At 39.9% G+C, this 18,376-nt stretch overlaps 2 protein-coding genes across 5 annotated transcripts in view; both read right to left on the bottom strand.

Moving 5' to 3' along the window:
• Positions 1-4,229: 4,229 nt before the first annotated feature.
• GPR88 (G protein-coupled receptor 88) lies at positions 4,230-5,400 on the bottom strand. The gene has a single exon (XM_069789496.1). The coding sequence runs from the start codon at positions 5,313-5,315 to the stop codon at positions 4,230-4,232; it is 1,086 nt and encodes a 361-aa protein (XP_069645597.1). The 5' UTR covers positions 5,316-5,400.
• A 3,631-nt stretch (positions 5,401-9,031) lies between these two features.
• Positions 9,032-18,376, bottom strand: part of CDC14A (cell division cycle 14A) — a 69,347-nt gene continuing 60,002 nt past the window's right edge. For all 4 annotated transcript variants that reach the window (XM_069789490.1, XM_069789489.1, XM_069789491.1 and 1 more), the window contains one exon: positions 9,032-10,843. In XM_069789490.1, the coding sequence (XP_069645591.1) occupies positions 10,830-10,843 (14 nt within the window). In that variant the 3' untranslated portion in view covers positions 9,032-10,829. The remainder of the gene's footprint in view (positions 10,844-18,376) is intronic.

Below are 18,376 nucleotides of genomic sequence, written 5' to 3'. Positions count from 1 at the left end.
GTGTGCTTATGGCTGACTGAATCTGGAGGTTAGCTAAGATGTTATTTCTGCTTGTAAGTCCAGTAATGCTGTTGAATGCAGTCTCCATAAGAATGCCGATGCAATTCATACCTTTAGTCTTTTTTGATTCCAGAGGTTAAAGAAAATTTGGTGGTGTATGGAATGCTTTGTTAAAAGAAGAAATTGAGACTACAATTGCATGTTTTTATTTATTAAGAAAAGCATAGAATTCTGTTTCCTCACATATATAAAGAATCAAATAATTTGAGACAGTTTCTTTCATCATAATCCCAGGCCTCTTTTGGCTTTCAGACTTTTCTCTGTCTTGTTTCTCAGGACCACACTGTTAGCGCTCCTGTCATGCTATCTTTATCTCCTCTTGTTGCACCTTCCTAGTTTCACTTTGCTGCCTGTACTTTTTTACGCACTTTTGTTTAGGGCAATGATTGTCCAGTTTTGGTGGAGGCTCATATTATTGTAGCTACCTGATTCCACAAAGCAGCTCTATGGCTTTTTACAACTATCTTAAATTAAGGGTAACTTCAAAAGATTTAATCAAAACTGTAACTTCACTAACACTCTCTGCAAGCAATTTTCACAAATAACCATATCACAATTTTACCTTCAAAAAGCAGGTCCCACATGTATTTCTGCACGGACAAACATAAACTGAGTGGCAGATTTACTTAGGCCATAATACACCAAATGGCTGTTTTCAAGCCACATCAGTACCACCAGCCACAATTTGTCCAGCCTATTACTAACTCCTAGCTGCTCTTGTTTCCAGAAGCCCTGAGAAAATAGCAAAGGGATAGGCACCTATTGCACATGAACAATGTGGCTGATCTGCACAACTGTATAATAAATCCAGTGCTTTAATGAGATCACACACCTCATCTAATATATGTGAACCCAGCTGACCAGCCATTCTAGGAAGGGCAGCTTTAGGCTGTGCTCAGACAACTTGCTTAGCACAACACCAGAGCAAAGCAGCAATTCAATTCAAGCATACCTTGCTTGAATTGCTGACAGGATTTCCCATCATCTTGATTTACACCTTTTGAAAGATTGTTTGGTTGAGACATTTTAAAGGATAATTGGCAACATACATCCCTTGCACCTGTAAATTAGTTGTTTGAGCATGACAGAAATTCATATTGAAGAAAAGTTGCCATTAAACTAGCAGTGGACATATTTGAATCAGCTGTAAAAGTAAAGCATAAAGCCAAAAACTGAGAGTCAGATCAATTTTCTCAACCAAGAAGCAGTACCACAGAGCCAGGAGAAGTTGAGCTAAGCCGAGCTTCCATTGCAATTTACCATGGAGTATTTACAATGTGGAAATACAGAGAATATGGCTGTAGAACAAGGCATACAGGACTTTTCTGAACAGTAATTTCTCATAGAAACTGATCTTAAATTGAGACAATTACTCTTTCTTAATTACTTTAAATTAAAATTCTTTTCTGTGTAATGCTATTTAGGTCACCTGAGTATATTAAAACAGTCAAAGATTTACAGTCAGATGTAATTACATCAAACTTTCCAAGGGATTTCCAGCTGTTCTCTGGAACTAATGCATAGCATAAGGATAGCTGACTGCAGTTTTGTACATGATAGCATTTTTTTATACATGTTTGCATCTAAAATGTAGTCTATATAAAATACAGGCATTTCAGATTTAACTTGCATGCTACTTTACAAGGGAAGAAGCCCAGAAGTTCCAGTTATCTGATGTTTGGACATTGAATTCTGAAACAGGTTATTGCTTTAATTCCAGACTAACATGTTCCATAGCCAAAAATGGGGGGCGGGGGGGACATGTTGTCTAATTTTTTGTTTTAAAGTTTGTTCTTTTGCTTATGGGCGCAGCACTGAGCTTTACCAAGTGTCTTCAGTTCCTTTAGCCATGGTAGGAAGTGGTGATGTGCATCCTTTTGTGGGTTCTAGCCTAAGGATTACTTTATAGTAGAACAGGGTCTTACCCCTGGACGGCCCTTGGTTTAGCTTTATTTTGGCAGTGATCCAGAGTATTTTCTGGAATTGATATAGGTGTGGTTGGAACAGTTTTCCTTCTCCATTTGCTGCAAAAATCTAGCAAAAGCACAGTCGCTGTGATGAGGATCAGAGATTACAACACTGATATAGTGGCTCCTCTGCTCTCCAAGATATGTGCACAGTGTTGATAAAAATAAATCTTGCATATCTTGTATGTTCATGTTTCCTTGCTAGCCCTCCCCATCTTTCTGATGCTGTCACTCAGTGGCACACTTGGTCTCTCACACTGTCTCCAAGATGGAGGAAGAAGCTCTCTGTAAGCCTCAGACTCCAGGAGACTTCTCTTACTTATCCACAGGTCCTTGCAAGTGGCTAAAGCTGTTTTCATGTTGATACATTTTCAGGATGTCAGGACAATTTATTTTTTTTTCCTTTTGAGGCCTTGGTTCCTTGTCTTTGTCAAATCCTGACCTCAAGAAGAATCTTTTCTGTGATGATGGTGCATTTTTTTATTTAGAAAAATAAAATATTGGTATGGGTATTTTAGATACATCTTTGTATCACTGATGCCTAACAGGTCTTAGACTTGGGAAATAATGAAATTCTTCCCTTCCTTTTAAAGCAATTTCTGTTGAAACTCAAACCCCATCAGGTAAGGCAAGCAAAGTGTGGAGCATTATAAAATATGGCCATAGGGCCTTTTATGTTATACCCGTCATGCTTGTCTCTTCCTTGTTATTGTCCCATCATTCAAACATCCTCATGAGAGCTGCCAAGCTCGTATTAGCATCTGTCACCCAATGCAACAAACTCTTGTGAAGAAATTTCCTATGTTCCCATGTGTCCATTCTTCTTCTCAAGATGGCATAATTTAGGTGATACTGCTCACGGATGCCCATGGATTCAGAAAAGAACTACCTTCTTCCAGCCTTTTGTGCCAAAAGGCAAACAGAGCACTAAGTATCATCACCACAATAACAACAGCAACTGTGTTGGAAAAGAAGGAGGAGGTGGTCAAGCAACAGAGAAGGAAACACAAGGATTTTAGGTCCATTCTTGGGAGGAATGAGGCTGCAGCACTCACCACCGCAGTTTGTTTCCCTTGCCACCCCCAGTGCGAGGAGCTGTCGCCTTTCCAAATGCCGCACAGAATCTGTCATTTTATATTTAGCAGAGGCTGTAAAAACGCACTTCAGCAATGCCGCATTTAATAGAAACACAATAAACTGGCAACTGAACAGGTGACAAGGTTAGATGGGTGACGCTGGCCTCCATGTTGCATTGTATTTTATCAAGTGCATTACCATAAGCAGAGGCCTTTGCCAAAACAGGCCTTATATAAAGAGCTTTCAGAATAAAATACCCAAACCAGATCACCACAAAGGCGTATGTGTTTTTCTTTTTAACAGTTTCCACAGACATCATCATCTGGAAGTTTGCCGGGGAAGGCTGAAGGAGGGCCTTGCGTGGAGCACGGAGATTAGGTAACCCCGGGGAAAGGAAGCAGTTCCTGGCGGATTTATTTTTTTGGCGTGTGCGTGTAACGAGACACTCGCCAGTTCTTCACAAGTGAACCTTGTGTTCAGGGAGCTCACTTCAAAGAATTACTTCAAATGCTGAAAGCATTACATGGATTTTATAAAACCAAACTTGCAGTAAGTCTCAAAAAAAGCTGTCTAGGTGCCTGTCTCATACTGAAATCTTCAAAGCATAACAACAGTTACGTACGTTGCCATATTTACCAGTTATCCCAGATTTCTAAATCCACCCCTTTTGGCCGAGTCCGGGCCGACACCTGGGGGCGGGCAGCTGCCGTGGGCCGGAGCGGAGCCGGGGGGCGACGAGGGCCGCGCTGCGGGCGGGCACGAGCCCCCGCCCTAGCGCCCGTCCCGCTGCCCCGGAACAGCAGCCGGCGCCTCGCGCTGCCCGTCAGCGCGGTGGAAGAGGGAGCGGGGAAGAGGCGCGCGGCGTCAGAAGGGAGCAACAGGAGAATGTGTAAAGGGAGGAGCGCTACCAGGGAGGGGGCCGGGGCGGCAGGAGCAAGGGGACCGGGCCTGGCGAGGGAGGGCGCAGGCGGCTCGGCTCCCCGACGCGAGGTGACCGCCGGCGGGGAGGGGCCTGAGGGGCCGCGGCTGCTCCCGCCCGGCGCGGGGCGGCCCCGCGGGCGCCGCCAGGCGGCGGGGCGGGGGGCCGCGGGCCGCCCGCGGGCCCTCGCCCTCCCCCGCGGCCCCTCAGCGCGGCGCGGCGGCGGCGGCGCTGCCCGCCGTCCCCCGGCGCCGCGGCAGCTGCGGGCAGGGCGGCGCGGCGGCGGCGGAGCCGGCGTCAGCGGCGGGGCGCGGGGCGGCGGCGGGGCCCTCGCCGCGGGGCAGGACGGAGCGGGCCGCCCGGCGGAACTCCTCGCTGCGCCACGTGTAGAGCAGGGGGTTGAGGGCCGAGAGGGAGCAGAGCAGCAGCCAGCTGGCGGCCTGCAGCGCCGGCGGCGCGGGCCGCAGGAAGAAGCCCAGGAGGCTCACCCACACCAGGGGCTGGGTGCCCAGGAGGAAGACGCAGCAGAGCAGCAGGACGGAGACGCTGCTGAGGCGGCGCTGGGCGCGGCGGGGCGGCGGCGGGGCGGCGGGGAAGGGCAGCTGGTGGAGGAGGTGGAAGTTGAGGACGCTGACCCGCTTGGCGCTGCCCCGCACCCGCCGCACGATGCCGAGGTAGCAGTGGAGCAGCAGCGCGGTCTGGCCCAGCACGGCCAGGGCGAGGAGCAGGGCGGTGTAGCGAGGGCTGCCGTCCGTCTGCCGCGGGGGCGGCTGCTGGGCAGAGCCCGGGGTCCAGAGCCCGGGCAGCAGCGGGACCAGGAGCAGGGCGAGGGCCCAGGAGAGCCCGATCATGCAGCCCGTGTGCCTCCGCTGGTAGAGGGCCTGGTACACGCTGGGCAGCTTGGTGATGAGCACGTACCTGTTGAAGGCCACCAGCAGGTGAGAGGCCAGGGAGACGGTGAGGCCGAGGCCGAGGAGCCCCCCTCGGAGCAGCCGGTACTCCGCCGAGCGAAGGGAGGAGGAGTTGAGAGGCAGCAGCCCCAGCACAGCCTCCTGGGGCATCCACAGGGCGCACACGCTTAGGTCTGCCGCACAGCCATTCACAATGAAGGCATTGCTGGTAGTCTGCAGCTTCTTGAAGGAGAAGACTAAATAGATGACCATCACATTGGATAAAGTCCCTGAGATAGCTAAGACTGCATAGAGCAGCGACAGGAAGATGCGGGTCCCGGAGGAGTCCTCCCAGAGCAGCAGCAAAGGTGAGCTAGCACTCCAGGAAGAGGCGTTGGGCATCTCGCTGAATGCGGCTCAGTTCTGACTTCTCCCTGTAAATCCCATCCTTGTCTGGGTCAGAAGATCCTGCTGCAGGAGTCCCCCACCAAGCACAAGGAGGATGTGCAGCTGAGGGACTAAGGCAGGTTTCAGTCATACAAGCTGCAAGAAAGCACAGGTTGCAGTAACGATCCAGAGAACAGCAGTGTCCAAGGCAGGTAGGTAGCAAGAGATCCCACAGATTGTAGCTAGCGAAGGTGGGTCCATAGGGAGCAGATGGCTGTTAGCAGACCAGAGCACGACTGAGGATTCTGTAGCTGTGAAAATGCCAAAAGCAGCAGCACCTTGCAATCAGCAGCAGAAACGGCAGCAACTGATACAAAGCTTTGCAGTTTCTCCTGTGCCACAGTACGTACACTGTATATCATTCCAGGAAGATTCAGCCCTTCCACTCTTCATGAATTATTCAGCAGATTTTCAATTTGTTAAATCAAGAAGAAAAAAAACCACCAAACCCTATCATGCTCCAGAAATACTGCAGCTACACAGTCTGACTCTTTTTCTCTTTGCCTTACCAGTTTCCTGGTTCTAACCCATTTACACAACTTTCATTTGCAGTAAGCTTTCAAACCAGTATCAGTCACTTCTGTCTGAATTACAGTCCATTTACTGTAGAAACTGCTCTGCTAGCTACTTAAACTGATTTTTTTCTGATCTTATTTTTGTTAAGAGAAAGCACACCATGCTTCTGCAAGCTTAATTCTAGAACTGGTCTGTAACAATATACTTTTCAAATTAAATCTTTCAAACAAAATAGGTACACAGATCCTTGGTACGATAGTACTTTTTTGAGAAAGCTGGTCCTCAATCTAAATATTCTACATTTCTTCATAAAACTCAGCCTGTCTCAGGCCACAGGAAATCCTGCATCGCTAACCTGCCAGAGGTGAACGCAGGTGTCAGTAAGTACACAGATAAAACAGAATCAGCACAGCATTTGAAACAGTCTCACACCAAAATTCATTCAGAGCACAATTTCCCACAAAGGTGAATGACAGGTTCTTAGGCAGACTAAAAGCTGGTTGAAGAGTAGGGCTTAACAGTCCCTTCCCAACTGGAGGAGAGCTAGTAGTGGGATTCTCCCAGTAACTCTATAGTACTTTACTCAGACAGGGACAAAATGGTAACTGTCCTTACCCTGGACAAGATTTAGTAAGAAACTGAGTAAAAGAACTTGCATTTCCTCTCAAAAGCTTTCTGGAAAAGGAATGCTGATTAATTTTGTGGTGGCTTTAGGAAAAAAGCTGTTTTTGCAGGTGAGTTGTATGCAGGCTACAGAAGTAAGCAATCTCAGCTCATAAGGTATAATCTGTATATTGACCAAAGATATCTTTAGGAGATGTTTTTACATATTGTTAAACTCACAATGCTAACAAGTAACAATACCAAAATAATATATTAGGAGGTAGAGTTACAATTTACATTCTTTAAGATAATGAAGTTAATATGTGGTAAAATGGATTATTTTGTTGCAATACAGCACATCTTTTATTTGACAGAAAGGCTCATGTTTGCAATTGACAGGACTATTGATCCAGATGTGGATTTGTTACAAACATGAATATCTGTGCTCTTTTTTAATTAATTAGATTACTCATGTGCTTAAAAACATACCTGAGTGATTTACTTGATCAGGCCCTTAATTACCATTTTTTTTTTGCCTGCTGCACTTTACAGTGTAGATCTAATCAAGTGTCAAACCTTTTGAGGCCTTTCATTGTTTAGCTGTCAGTAGAGAATAGTTATTATAGAAACTAAAATCCTCCTCTTTCTGCAGTACTGCAATTGAAAAATATTCTCTAAATCTGTAACAAGAAATATCTCCCTAACCAAAAACCTTCATAAAGCATACTTTAAAGAGATGATTAAGAGTTTCATAAGGCATTAGCCACAGAATCATAGGCCCAGTAGAGATCTCTAGATTTATTTATTCCATCCTTACATATTTATCAAACCTCTTTTTCAGGAACTCATGTGCTACAGCTTGTTCTCCCAGAACAAGATATATTTATATATGAAACAACAGAAATGGTAAAGTTCAAGGATAAGCGAACAGAGGATATGAAACAAACTTCAGGGCATTTCTTAAAAGCTACAAGGTTCTAAAGACCTCCCTGACCATTGTCATGGTTTAACCCCAGCCAGCAACTAAACACCACGCAGCCGCTCACTCACTCCCCCCCCCATCCAGTGGGATGGGGGAGAAAATCGGGAAAGAAAGTAAAACTCATGGGTTGAGATAAGAACGGTTTAATAGAACAGAAGAGAACTAATAATGATAATGATAACACTAATAAAATGACAACAGTAGTAATAAAAGGATTGAAATGTACAAATGATGCGCAGTGCAATTGCTCACCACCCGCTGACTGACACCCAGCCAGTCCCCGAGCGGCGATTCCCCGCCCCCACTTCCCAGTTCCTAAACTAGATGGGACGTCCCATGGTATGGAATTCCCCGTTGGCCACTTTGGGTCAGCTGCCCTGGCTGTGTCCTGTGCCAACTTCTTGTGCCCCTCCAGCTTTCTCGCTGGCTGGGCATGAGAAGCTGAAAAATCCTTGACTTTAGTCTAAACACTACTTAGCAACAACTGAAAACATCAGTGTTATCAACATTCTTTGCATACTGAACTCAAAACATAGCATTGTACCAGCTACTAGGAAGACAGTTAACTCTATCCCAGCTGAAACCAGGACAACCTTTCACTGTCCCCAAATTTTTTGTTGTTGTTAAGAAGCTGACTGGTACAGAATAGTAGATATATTTATCATTCATTTTTAAGAACAAAAAAGATATTGTATATTAGGTAGCATTTACCTATTTCTTGTAAGAAATCAAAAGAAGTTAAGTCTAGAAAAAGGCTAAGGGAGAGGTTGATTCCTACATACTAGAAACTTTTAAGTTAGCTGTTCTTCCTTTATATTTACTCTACACATCCAAATCACCATCAATTAATTGAATGTAATGGCAGAAGCCTTTTATTGTGTTTTTAGATTAGACTGTCACTAGAATTTGGGCAGTTTCTAAAGCATCTGCTCTGTTGCTGGCTTTGCCATTCCTTTAGAGTAGCTGTATAACAGTTATATACTGTCCACAACATCTATTGCAGTACAGATTTATCTGACAGGAATATTAAGCACTGTGGATAAATAATCATGCAACACAACAAATTTGCTGAAAATCAGCAGCAGAGTTAATGTTAGAACCATTTGTGACTAGTTTTTAATTGAAGGAAGGATAAAAAGCTAAATGAAAGCATGATCTTTTAGGTTCTTATGGACAAAGACTGTGCTGTTAGTGAGACTAAGAAACCTGTTGCACATGCAAGACAAGGTGTATTACACCTTTAACAAGGGTCCTTGTCCAGGAAAAAAAAGTTTCCTCAATTCAGACACAGCTTTTAAATTATGTTATTTTGAAATACAACCTTTACATCATAATACCAACATGTTGATTAAATACTTGATGTTATAAAAAGCAAATACAAGGTTAGCTAGAAAGATCGGTTATAAGAGATACCTATCATACTAATGTCTTTTTACAACATCATCTTATTTATAAATACACTACATACTTTAGAAGAAAGATGGTGAATTTGGAGAGCTACTCTTCAATTAGAGATCTAATATTAGTTTACATCAAAAGATCTAAGTTAGAAAAGCCAAGAAACAAGGAAGCTGGCTGATATAGGCATTTTATTATCAATTAGCTGTATGTATCTCTCTCTCTCTACATTTCAAAATTAAACAATATTTTATTAAGGAAAACTATTTATAACAAGTACATGACAAAATCCTTTATAAGAGGTAGAATTACCTTACCATTAATCTATAATTCATATACAGTATATTGTATATATATGCACACACATATGCTACTTTGTGTGTGTATATGTTACATATACACAGTTGTGAAAAAAGTACAGTATTTGCATGTAAATTTTCTTCAGTGATTTATATAGCTGCTCTCAGTATTGCTTATTAACACTTTCAGTACAACTTTCCATAGCAATTTGTGATCTGATCTTTTTAAAAAAAATAATGTGGCACTTAAGATTAACTTTAGTTGTAAAGCAAATGCAGGGCATTCACAGGTCTTCAGGAACAAAGACTGACAATTCAACCAAGTTTTATTTTAAAGTTTCCATAGATATCAGAAAAACTCATAGGTAACAAATCTGTTTTGGTTTTGTCTTCTAAATTAGTAGCAAATTGAGTCCTCAGAGCTGCTTACATTTTTTTGCTTACTATGCACTTGTAGATTCTGAAAATTTTACACGTGATTTCTAGTACTTCACTGTAACACCACTTCATTCTAAGTCTCACATTCCTGATCACACCTGATTAAACTATACCTTAAAGAGCATCTTCACTGACAAAAATACTCTGTGATACAGGAGGTTACATTAGCTGTATGTTTTAACAATAGTTTTCAAATTAAAAGGTTTATGAAGCGTCCAGTTGGTAAGTGAAAATTTAATATACTTCCAACATTTAGTGTGCTTTGCTAATGAAACTGTACACATACTGCCAACTGTAGGTTAAAAACATGTAAGTATGCAGCACTGCCAAATTCATTGTACATGCACATTCTTACCAACTTAAATTTGGTCTGCCTTCATTTTTGCAGTATATATTGCATAGCAAAATGTAACATTCTACATTGAAAAGAAAAGTTAAAACATTCCTTTAAGACAAATTGAAAGAAAGTGTTAATTGTACAATTGAATCATCAGATAAATTACTTTCTCTTTGCAGTGGAAGATGTAAGTTACATTACATCTCAACAAATATTTTCCCTTTATTTTTCTTTCATAGTGTTTCCTTATGAAACATTAGCAGCTGAAAGTGGAAAGCAGACTACATATCAAGTGCTTTCAGTTGATAGTGTAATAACTAGTTTCTCACTAGTTAGACTTCCATTAAGTTACCAGAAGACCAATTAGTGAGAAAGTAATTACATTGGGCTTTAAGCAATAATGATGGACCCATAACACAAGAAAAACATCTTGTTCATAAAAAGATTTTCATATCTTTGATAAACATGTAAAAATTCTTTAAAATACACATTTTTGTAGCAAAGTGAACACTAAATTAAAATATATTCTAATTTTTACATAATTTATATATATTGCATACCAAAATATTCTCTCAATACATATTTTAACACTGTACACAAGTTAATAAATGTCTTAATAAAACTCATTAGAAATATATTCAAGTTGTCTCAACATTAAAAATTTAAATCCGTATATAACATGGGGTAATAATTTCCATAAATTCAACATCAGTGCATCTGCAGTAGTCATTAACAAGAAATTTCTGCCTGTTAAGAAGTCTCCTGTTCGTGTTAAGGTTTTAATATGTCTTGTATTGAAGATTCCTCCTCTGAATGAGCAGCTTCCTTCCTTAAGTTCTTCGATTTTGAGGTCAACAGGTTTCACCAAAGCAGCAAGACTTTAGTACTGAACATACTCAGACTGAAGGGACTGTGCAGAGAAGAAAAAGTGATTAAAACTCACTGGGGAGGTTATATTTGCATATAATGTGCATTTTGCACTTAAGGAGTAGAGGAGGGACAGGAGGGAGAAAAATAAACAGAGTTGGAGGGGTATCTGAATCTCTGCATAGGTAAACAAAGTAACATAGAAGAAACTCAAAAACTACATACAGTAAAGTCCAACCTTCCTGTATCTACACTTACTTTTCCAAACCAAATTCTAGAGATTCTTGAAGAAAGTGTTACAAGTCCTTTAAAACACCACCTTAAAACGATACCTTACAAACATGTTGGGAAAATATACAATTGCAGTTACTATAATTGAATTGTTTCCATTTATCCTGAATGAGATTCAAAGTGCTACTGTAAAAAATACAGCACTCTTTAGATGTTGATTCAGGTAATGACATAGGAAACATATACGGTGTAGCTAATTACTGAGAAAAAAGCTACAGCAGCACAATTATGCACATGAATAAATTTATGATTACTAAAATCAGATGAAAATGAAGCACTGCAAATGGTTCATCTGGATTAGCAAGCAGTCAGTATAATTAAGAGGAAAGCACAACCTGGTCTACTGTATTTATTTACATTTCTGGTTCTATTGAAGTCTAAGGTTTTATGATAAAGTGATTAATCAATTTAGACAGCATCCAAACATTTTATTACCTCCTATACAGATGTGTTCAGGAAGTCATTCTGATGAATAAAAAGTCTTATCTGAGAGAGCTCTTCACTGTACTAGTATGGTTATAAACAAACACCAAGTAAAAAAAACTAAACCATATTTTAAAACTGCATCAATTCATCAGAATTAGAGAACTACTGTAGAACAACATGAATCCCAAGAAAGCTTAGAACCCTGAAGTCTTCTCTTCCATTTTCCCACTATTCCTAACTAGTCACTATAGAAATGCTCTTTGGCATCCATAGTGAAAACTATTAATAGAAGTGCATAATAGATATGTAAACCTTTAGAGCTCTAACTAATATCACAAGCCCACTTTTTTTCTGTATCTTAAGTCTCAGTGTACATTTCCAAAGTTTTCTTTTAAATGCATTTTCGTATCTTGAAAATCTGAGACCATCTGGATATTCTTTCCTAGGTTGAAAAAGAAGGGCTGTCAGCATAGAAAGATTTGAATACCACTGACTAAAAAGGGTCTGTTTTTAGTACTGAATGGATTCAACAAGAAGGGTATAATTTAATAGAAAATACTTTACCATAAAACTAAACATGTAACAGGTATTTTTTCATTATAGGCTCAGAATCACCATGGAATACATAATCGTAGAAGCTTATTTTTACCCACTCTGTTCTCTAATAATCATTCTGGATTATTAGCTTTGGTGAGAGCATTTACTATATGTGTAAGAGTGAAGCAGAAGGAATAGCCACTCATTAACGAGCACTTGAAACTTCTGCTCTCTTAATGATCCTCAAAGCTTTCTCATTTTCAGATGTGTATTTTAACAGTCAGAAAGATGGTTACACTTAGAGCATTATTTGAAATGGATCCTTCAAAACTGATTTCTAAGTAAAGTTAATTAACAAACATTAAAAAATGCATGACGTTTAATTATATACTCTCATATGTTGTACAGTAATAGATTACTTTAAGCTTGGACAGATGAAAGATGACCAGAAAGCACTGTACACTTTTGGTGATATTGGGAACAGCTAGCATTAGTTGACAAAGAACTGTAACAGCAGCCCTTTACTTAGCAGACAGTAGTAACCAGGAATTCTACATCATAATTTAAATAAACAAATAAGCAAACCAGAAATTAAAGATTCTTAAGTTGAAACTAAAATTGTTAGGAATACAAGTTACAAAAATATGGAAAAAAATTAATAGCAACATATAAAAAAGAAAAAAATCCATGCAGCACAGATTGCTTGGAAACGAGATAGCATGTTCTGTTAATTTTCATTACAGATGGGTAGAGGCAGGATTTATTTTATTTATTTTCAAATTAAGAAGTATGTTTTTCAGTGTACTGCCACCCTCACCATAGCTCTACTTCACATAGCAATGATTTCTTCCTAATGTTTCAAAGCCTTTTCTGAATACAGGGAAGAACTAAATCTAAGCAGCATGTTTTCCAGATTAAGATTAATTGAGGTGACTTCCCATAAAGTTATTACTAAAAACATGGTGATAGCCATGACAACTGAGCTGTTGTAAAATATACAGACTAATTTTTGAGTCTCAAAAATTAAATTATAGCTGGGCAGGGTTGTTTGGTTTGTTTTGGGTTTTTTTTTTTTGCTCTTTTGCAGTTAAGTGATTTGTGCTTTTAAATCTCTTCATGTTGACCAAAGAGACTGACTGTAATATTTCAAAGCCTGTAATTGTGATTTATTTTTTTTTTTTTTTAAATCTTTTGAGGAGTTTTCTATTTTAAAATTTACATCCCTACCTCCTATTTGCAGTGACTCGAAGTATGGCCTGTGATTCTGAAAGCTTTATTGAAAACAAAAAGCCCTAATCCACCTTTACAAGTCATATGCTGGTATTTAACAAAATCTTAATTAAAACAGAGGTAAGAATAGAAGGAAAAAACAAAGAAAATTGGCTGCTGAATTGCAATGATGAGAATATAAAATCAGTTGAGTAGATTTCTCAATGTGTACTCCTGCAGTGGTCCCATGCAGTGTCAAGCTTGACATTTTTTACCTAAGTATCAGACATTTAAACAAAGAATTAAGAATTAGATAGCTTCACTACAGTTAATGATATCTAATAAACTTCATGCTGAAGCAACTGCTTAGATCACTGTCAGCTTTCTTCTTCAACAGGTGGCATGGAAAGCCTCCTGGAAGAGAAAATAAGCCTCATATCCATCTGGGCACTAGAACCATATTCGCATGCATTCAACTTCAGGACCAAGTCAGCTCTGAGTTAACTTTTAAGACGGAACAACCCTATAGCATTTAGGGCTATTTGTTAGGACTTGAACACGCACTTTTCCGAGATAATTGCAAAAAGTAATTTAAGTTTTTGAATTGTGTGTCAATGCTCCCAAAGCATTGTTGCAGCAGAAGTGTTGCAGCAGGCAAGAATTACCGTGAATACACAGGTTCTACTAAAATAAATTAGGATATCTTAATAGAAAATGCATACACACTTGAAGTGATCCTTTGAGTCTGCTAAATTTACAGATCAGTAAGATGCACTAGTGTTTGTCTCTCTTTTTGCAAAGGCTGTCCTATATTCATTAATGATAAGTTCTTATTAAGAAAAAACTATTCTACAAGTATAAAGATCACATATATGAATTTTAAAATACTGCTACACTTATCAATTTTTTGAAAATTTTCCATCTTGCCAGTTTCCATGACTAGCTATAGAAGCAAAAGGTGACTCATCTTAAGACTACCCAGTCACATACTCCTCAATAAAAATACATGTTACAGAGTGATATTTGGATTTATAACTGAGACAAGGGAAGTCCAGCTCCCTAAGAAAGTAGCAATTATGCATATTAAGGCACACCAGAAAGTCAGCTCAGGTTTGGAAAAAGGGAATGAGCTGGTAGACAGAGAGGCAAAACAAGTGGCCAAAACAAAGGTAAAAATAGAAGGGGCCTTAATTCCTGATAGGCAAATCTCCCTAGATGGTAAGCCAGAATATACCAAGGAAGATCAGAAGCTTATTACAGATTTAGGAGGGTCATATAATGAAGAGGGGTGGACTCATACCCCACAGGGAAAGCTAATCATTCCCTCTTGCTTACTGTGGCGTTTGATATGGGAGGAACATAGGAAAAGACATTGGGGAACAGAGACTCTATATAATCATTTGATAAGAGAAATTGTGGCTAGAAATTTATACACCACGGTGAGACAAGTGACTCAACAGTGCGATTTTTGCCTTCAGACTAATCGTAAGAATACCCCAAAACTAGAAATTGGCCAGATTGGAAAAGGCAATGGGCCTAGACAACAACGGCAAATTGATTTTACAGAACTTCCAAGAAAATGGGGATATCAATATTTATTGGTATTAACTGATACTTTTCAGGTTGGCCAGAAGCATTCCCAACAAGAACGGCTAAAGCTCGGGAGGTAACTAAAATACTGGTACAAGAGATAATACCACATTTTGGGGTTCCAGCAACCATATCTTCTGACAGAGGACCACATTTTGTCTCAAAAATAGTACAACAAATTAGCCGCCATTTGGGTATAGAATGACAGCTTCATACTCCATATCACCCCCAGTCAAGTGGTCAAGTAGAAAAAATGAACCACTTAATCAAACAGCAAATTGTGAAATTAGGACAAGAAGCAAATTTGACACGGCCTCAGTCTCTCCCTTTAGCCCTTCTGCATATACAAACAAGACCAAGGGCGAAAGAAGGACTGAGCCCCTTTGAAATCCTGTATGGACAACCCTATGGGATACAGAGAGGGGTGTCTGTACAAGCAGGGGATGAAATTATGACTTCTTACATGGTAGCATTAGGTAAGCAACTTAATAAAATCAGGAAGCATGTAGTAGGGACTTGAGGGAGAGGTTTGGATGGGCCCGTACATAACATACAACCAGGAGATTATGTGTATATAAAGTCTCTTACAGAAAAAACTCTGGAGCCGCAGTGGGAAGGACCATTTCAAGTATTACTTACCTCCTTCACTGCGATTAGGATCAAGGAACAGAGCACCTGGATTCATCACGTCAGAGTGAAAAAGACACCCAAAACTCCATGGAAAGTCACCACAAAACCCGATGGACACTTAGTTTTTACGTGGTAATATGGGCAACCATGGGGACAAGGAGCATAGCATGGGATGGGAATGTGTTTATTCAACTCCATGAGAGTATTGCAAAAATAGTGAATCAAACTGATTGCTGGATATGTTCTCATTTTCCTAAGGATCTTAGATGGGCCCACCCCGTAATTGCTACAGTCTTTTCTAACACCTCTGTGATAGCAGCAGCTTTTAATAACATGTCCCTCATAATGAACACTGCTGCACCTATGTTAACCAAGAGAGATGAATAGAAACAGACATCTCTCAAATTTGGAAACAAACCCAACTTTTACATTTAATGTCACAAGATGACACTTCATGGGGATTTACTGAGATATGGGAAAAATTAACCTCCTGGTTGCCAAATTTGGCATGGTTGAAGCAATTGTTTGTCACTATAATAATCATCATTCTCTTGTCTGTGGTCCTTTGCATAGTGGTTCGATGTGGCTTTTGGTGCTGTAAGAGTATAGGAGACTCTTACAGTGAATGGAAGAAGAATCAATTACGAGGGAAACTCAAGTCCAACAAATACTTTGAGAGGATGCTAGATAGGGAAACAATGTATTAGAAGTATTAGGATTAGATATAGTAAAAGAATTTACTATTTTCTAGAAAAGGGGGGACTGAGACAAGGGGAGTCAAAAGAATCTCAGTAGATATAATAAAGGGGGATGAAAGATTATGTTTAGTGCTTACATTGTTGAAATTAGCTGAGGCAGAGACAGTCCTTGATAAGAAGAGCTGGTCCCAAGAACCAGCCAATGAGGCAGAGACAGTTCCTGATAGGAAGCAGGAGCTGGCCCCAAGAGCCAGCCAAGACTGGTCTGGCGGCTTGGGTGAATACCAAGAAACCACTGAGCCTGCGCAAGAAAAGGGGTTACTAGCGGTGACGAAGAGTCATCTATCTTCATGTCTGCGACCACCAGACGACCACTATAAGGAGGCACTGCGCAAACACAGTTGAGAGGAGACTATGGAAATGACGTCTCGGAGCTAATTTTAATATGAAGTGGGGATAGGTCATGCATATGTATAGGCGTATTGTGAATATGTAACACTTGACTGTATAAACTTGAAGTGAACTGCCGAGTCAGGCGCGCACAACTTTGGTGGGACTACCCCTCCCCGTGCTGCCCAGCGCTGAATGAACATACCTACTTTACAATCTCACTGATTGTGGAGTCTGTTTTCCGCACGTCATAACTATTGTTAAGAACAAAGTAAAAATCTTATTGTGGTATCTTAAATGTGATTATACTCAGTAAAAATATTTCTGCAAATTATAATTGCAAGAGATTCTGTTTAATGAAAACACTGATATGTAAAATTTGGAAATAAAATATTTATTCTATTTGGGTAGAATGGCAAGTTGTCTATTCTAAGAAAATCAAGCTTTTCTTCTAGTTCATCAGCATACAACAGCATAAACACAATAAAAAGGAAGTGGATTACAAGCTTACACTGATGAAGGAGAAAAACCATTAGGGAAAAATATATGGCTGACAAAAAGGAAGTCATAGTCATGGTTATTTTTTGTTTGTTTTAAATGGAATGTGGAACAATAGTATTAATAATTTTTTTTAAATGTTTCATTATGAAACAGAAAAAAAAAAAAGGAGTATTGAATAACTTGCTCTTCCATACTGGGCGGGGGGAAGATGTACTTGCATTGCATAAAAATGAAGTTCCCAATTTCCTCGCTAATGAGATTAAGGAACATTAATTAGAACTGAAAATTTACTGTCCTAACCATTGTAAAATGCTCCTGCACCACTCGTGTTGATAGTTAACAAACTTAGAAAGAGAAATAAGATTGATAAGGTGATTTTCTAAAATAGAGTACTTATACAATTACAGATGGTTAGCTTGATATCTAACTCAGGTAAGTTAAGATTCTGCTAATAAAAAGAAGAGGAATATAATTCATATCATTCAAGAGTTCTTTGATGAGATAAGTTAAATGAATAAACATAACTACCAGTATATGTAATAGACCTCTGTTAGGTACATTATCTGATGTGTTCCAATTAGAAAAGGGTGCAACATAATACAAACACTGCAACAAGACTAAGGTTTGGCTGTCAAGACTTCCAAGCAATTTCAGCATTTAAAGCAGTGAAGTGGAAATCATTAAACAGAATTCTGTTATTAACAGAATTCTGCCAGAACTGGTATTAAGGCTTGATGCTGCTCCATATTTTACTCATGAGCTTAAGACCACTGATGAATATCACCAAAAGCAAAATAGCTGGATGTCAGCGGTTGAAGTCTTCCTTGGTTGGTTAATTGGTCCTATTAAGAAGAGGAAAGAGGGAAAGAAAGAAAAAAAAAGGACGACGCTTTTCCACAGAGTTCCACATTAAAAAAACAGGGAATGCAGGACATTGGACTAAAATACAAGTCAGTATCATGGATGGCAAGAACTCCTTTTCTTTTTTTCTCCCCATGAATTCCCAATGCATTACAGTTCAAGAAGGTAACACAAGCTATGGATTTATAGGCAGGACAGCACTGAGTAGCAGCTTCCTGGACCTGAAAGATGAATGTTAGAGTGCTGCATCTATTTCTTGAAAAGGGATTTTCAAAAAATGTAAAGGATTCGAACACTTTCCAAAAGGATCTTTGAGCCAACTTAGCTTATCAAAAGACAATCAGGTTGAGATAACTAGCATGAAATATCTTTATGACAAGAAAATAAGGTAATAAAGGACTATAACAGTGACATAATAAAGATACAGAGCAAAATTCAGATTA

The sequence above is a fragment of the Haliaeetus albicilla genome, chromosome 8 (genome assembly GCF_947461875.1).
Source record: "Haliaeetus albicilla chromosome 8, bHalAlb1.1, whole genome shotgun sequence".
Taxonomy (NCBI): Eukaryota; Metazoa; Chordata; class Aves; order Accipitriformes; family Accipitridae; genus Haliaeetus; species Haliaeetus albicilla.
This window is presented reverse-complemented; position numbering and strand designations above follow the sequence as displayed.

Bases quoted from the DNA above. Each gene is read 5' to 3' on its own strand.
- GPR88 (XM_069789496.1), bottom strand. From the start codon at position 5,315: ATGCCCAACGCCTCTTCCTGGAGTGCTAGCTCACCTTTGCTGCTGCTC.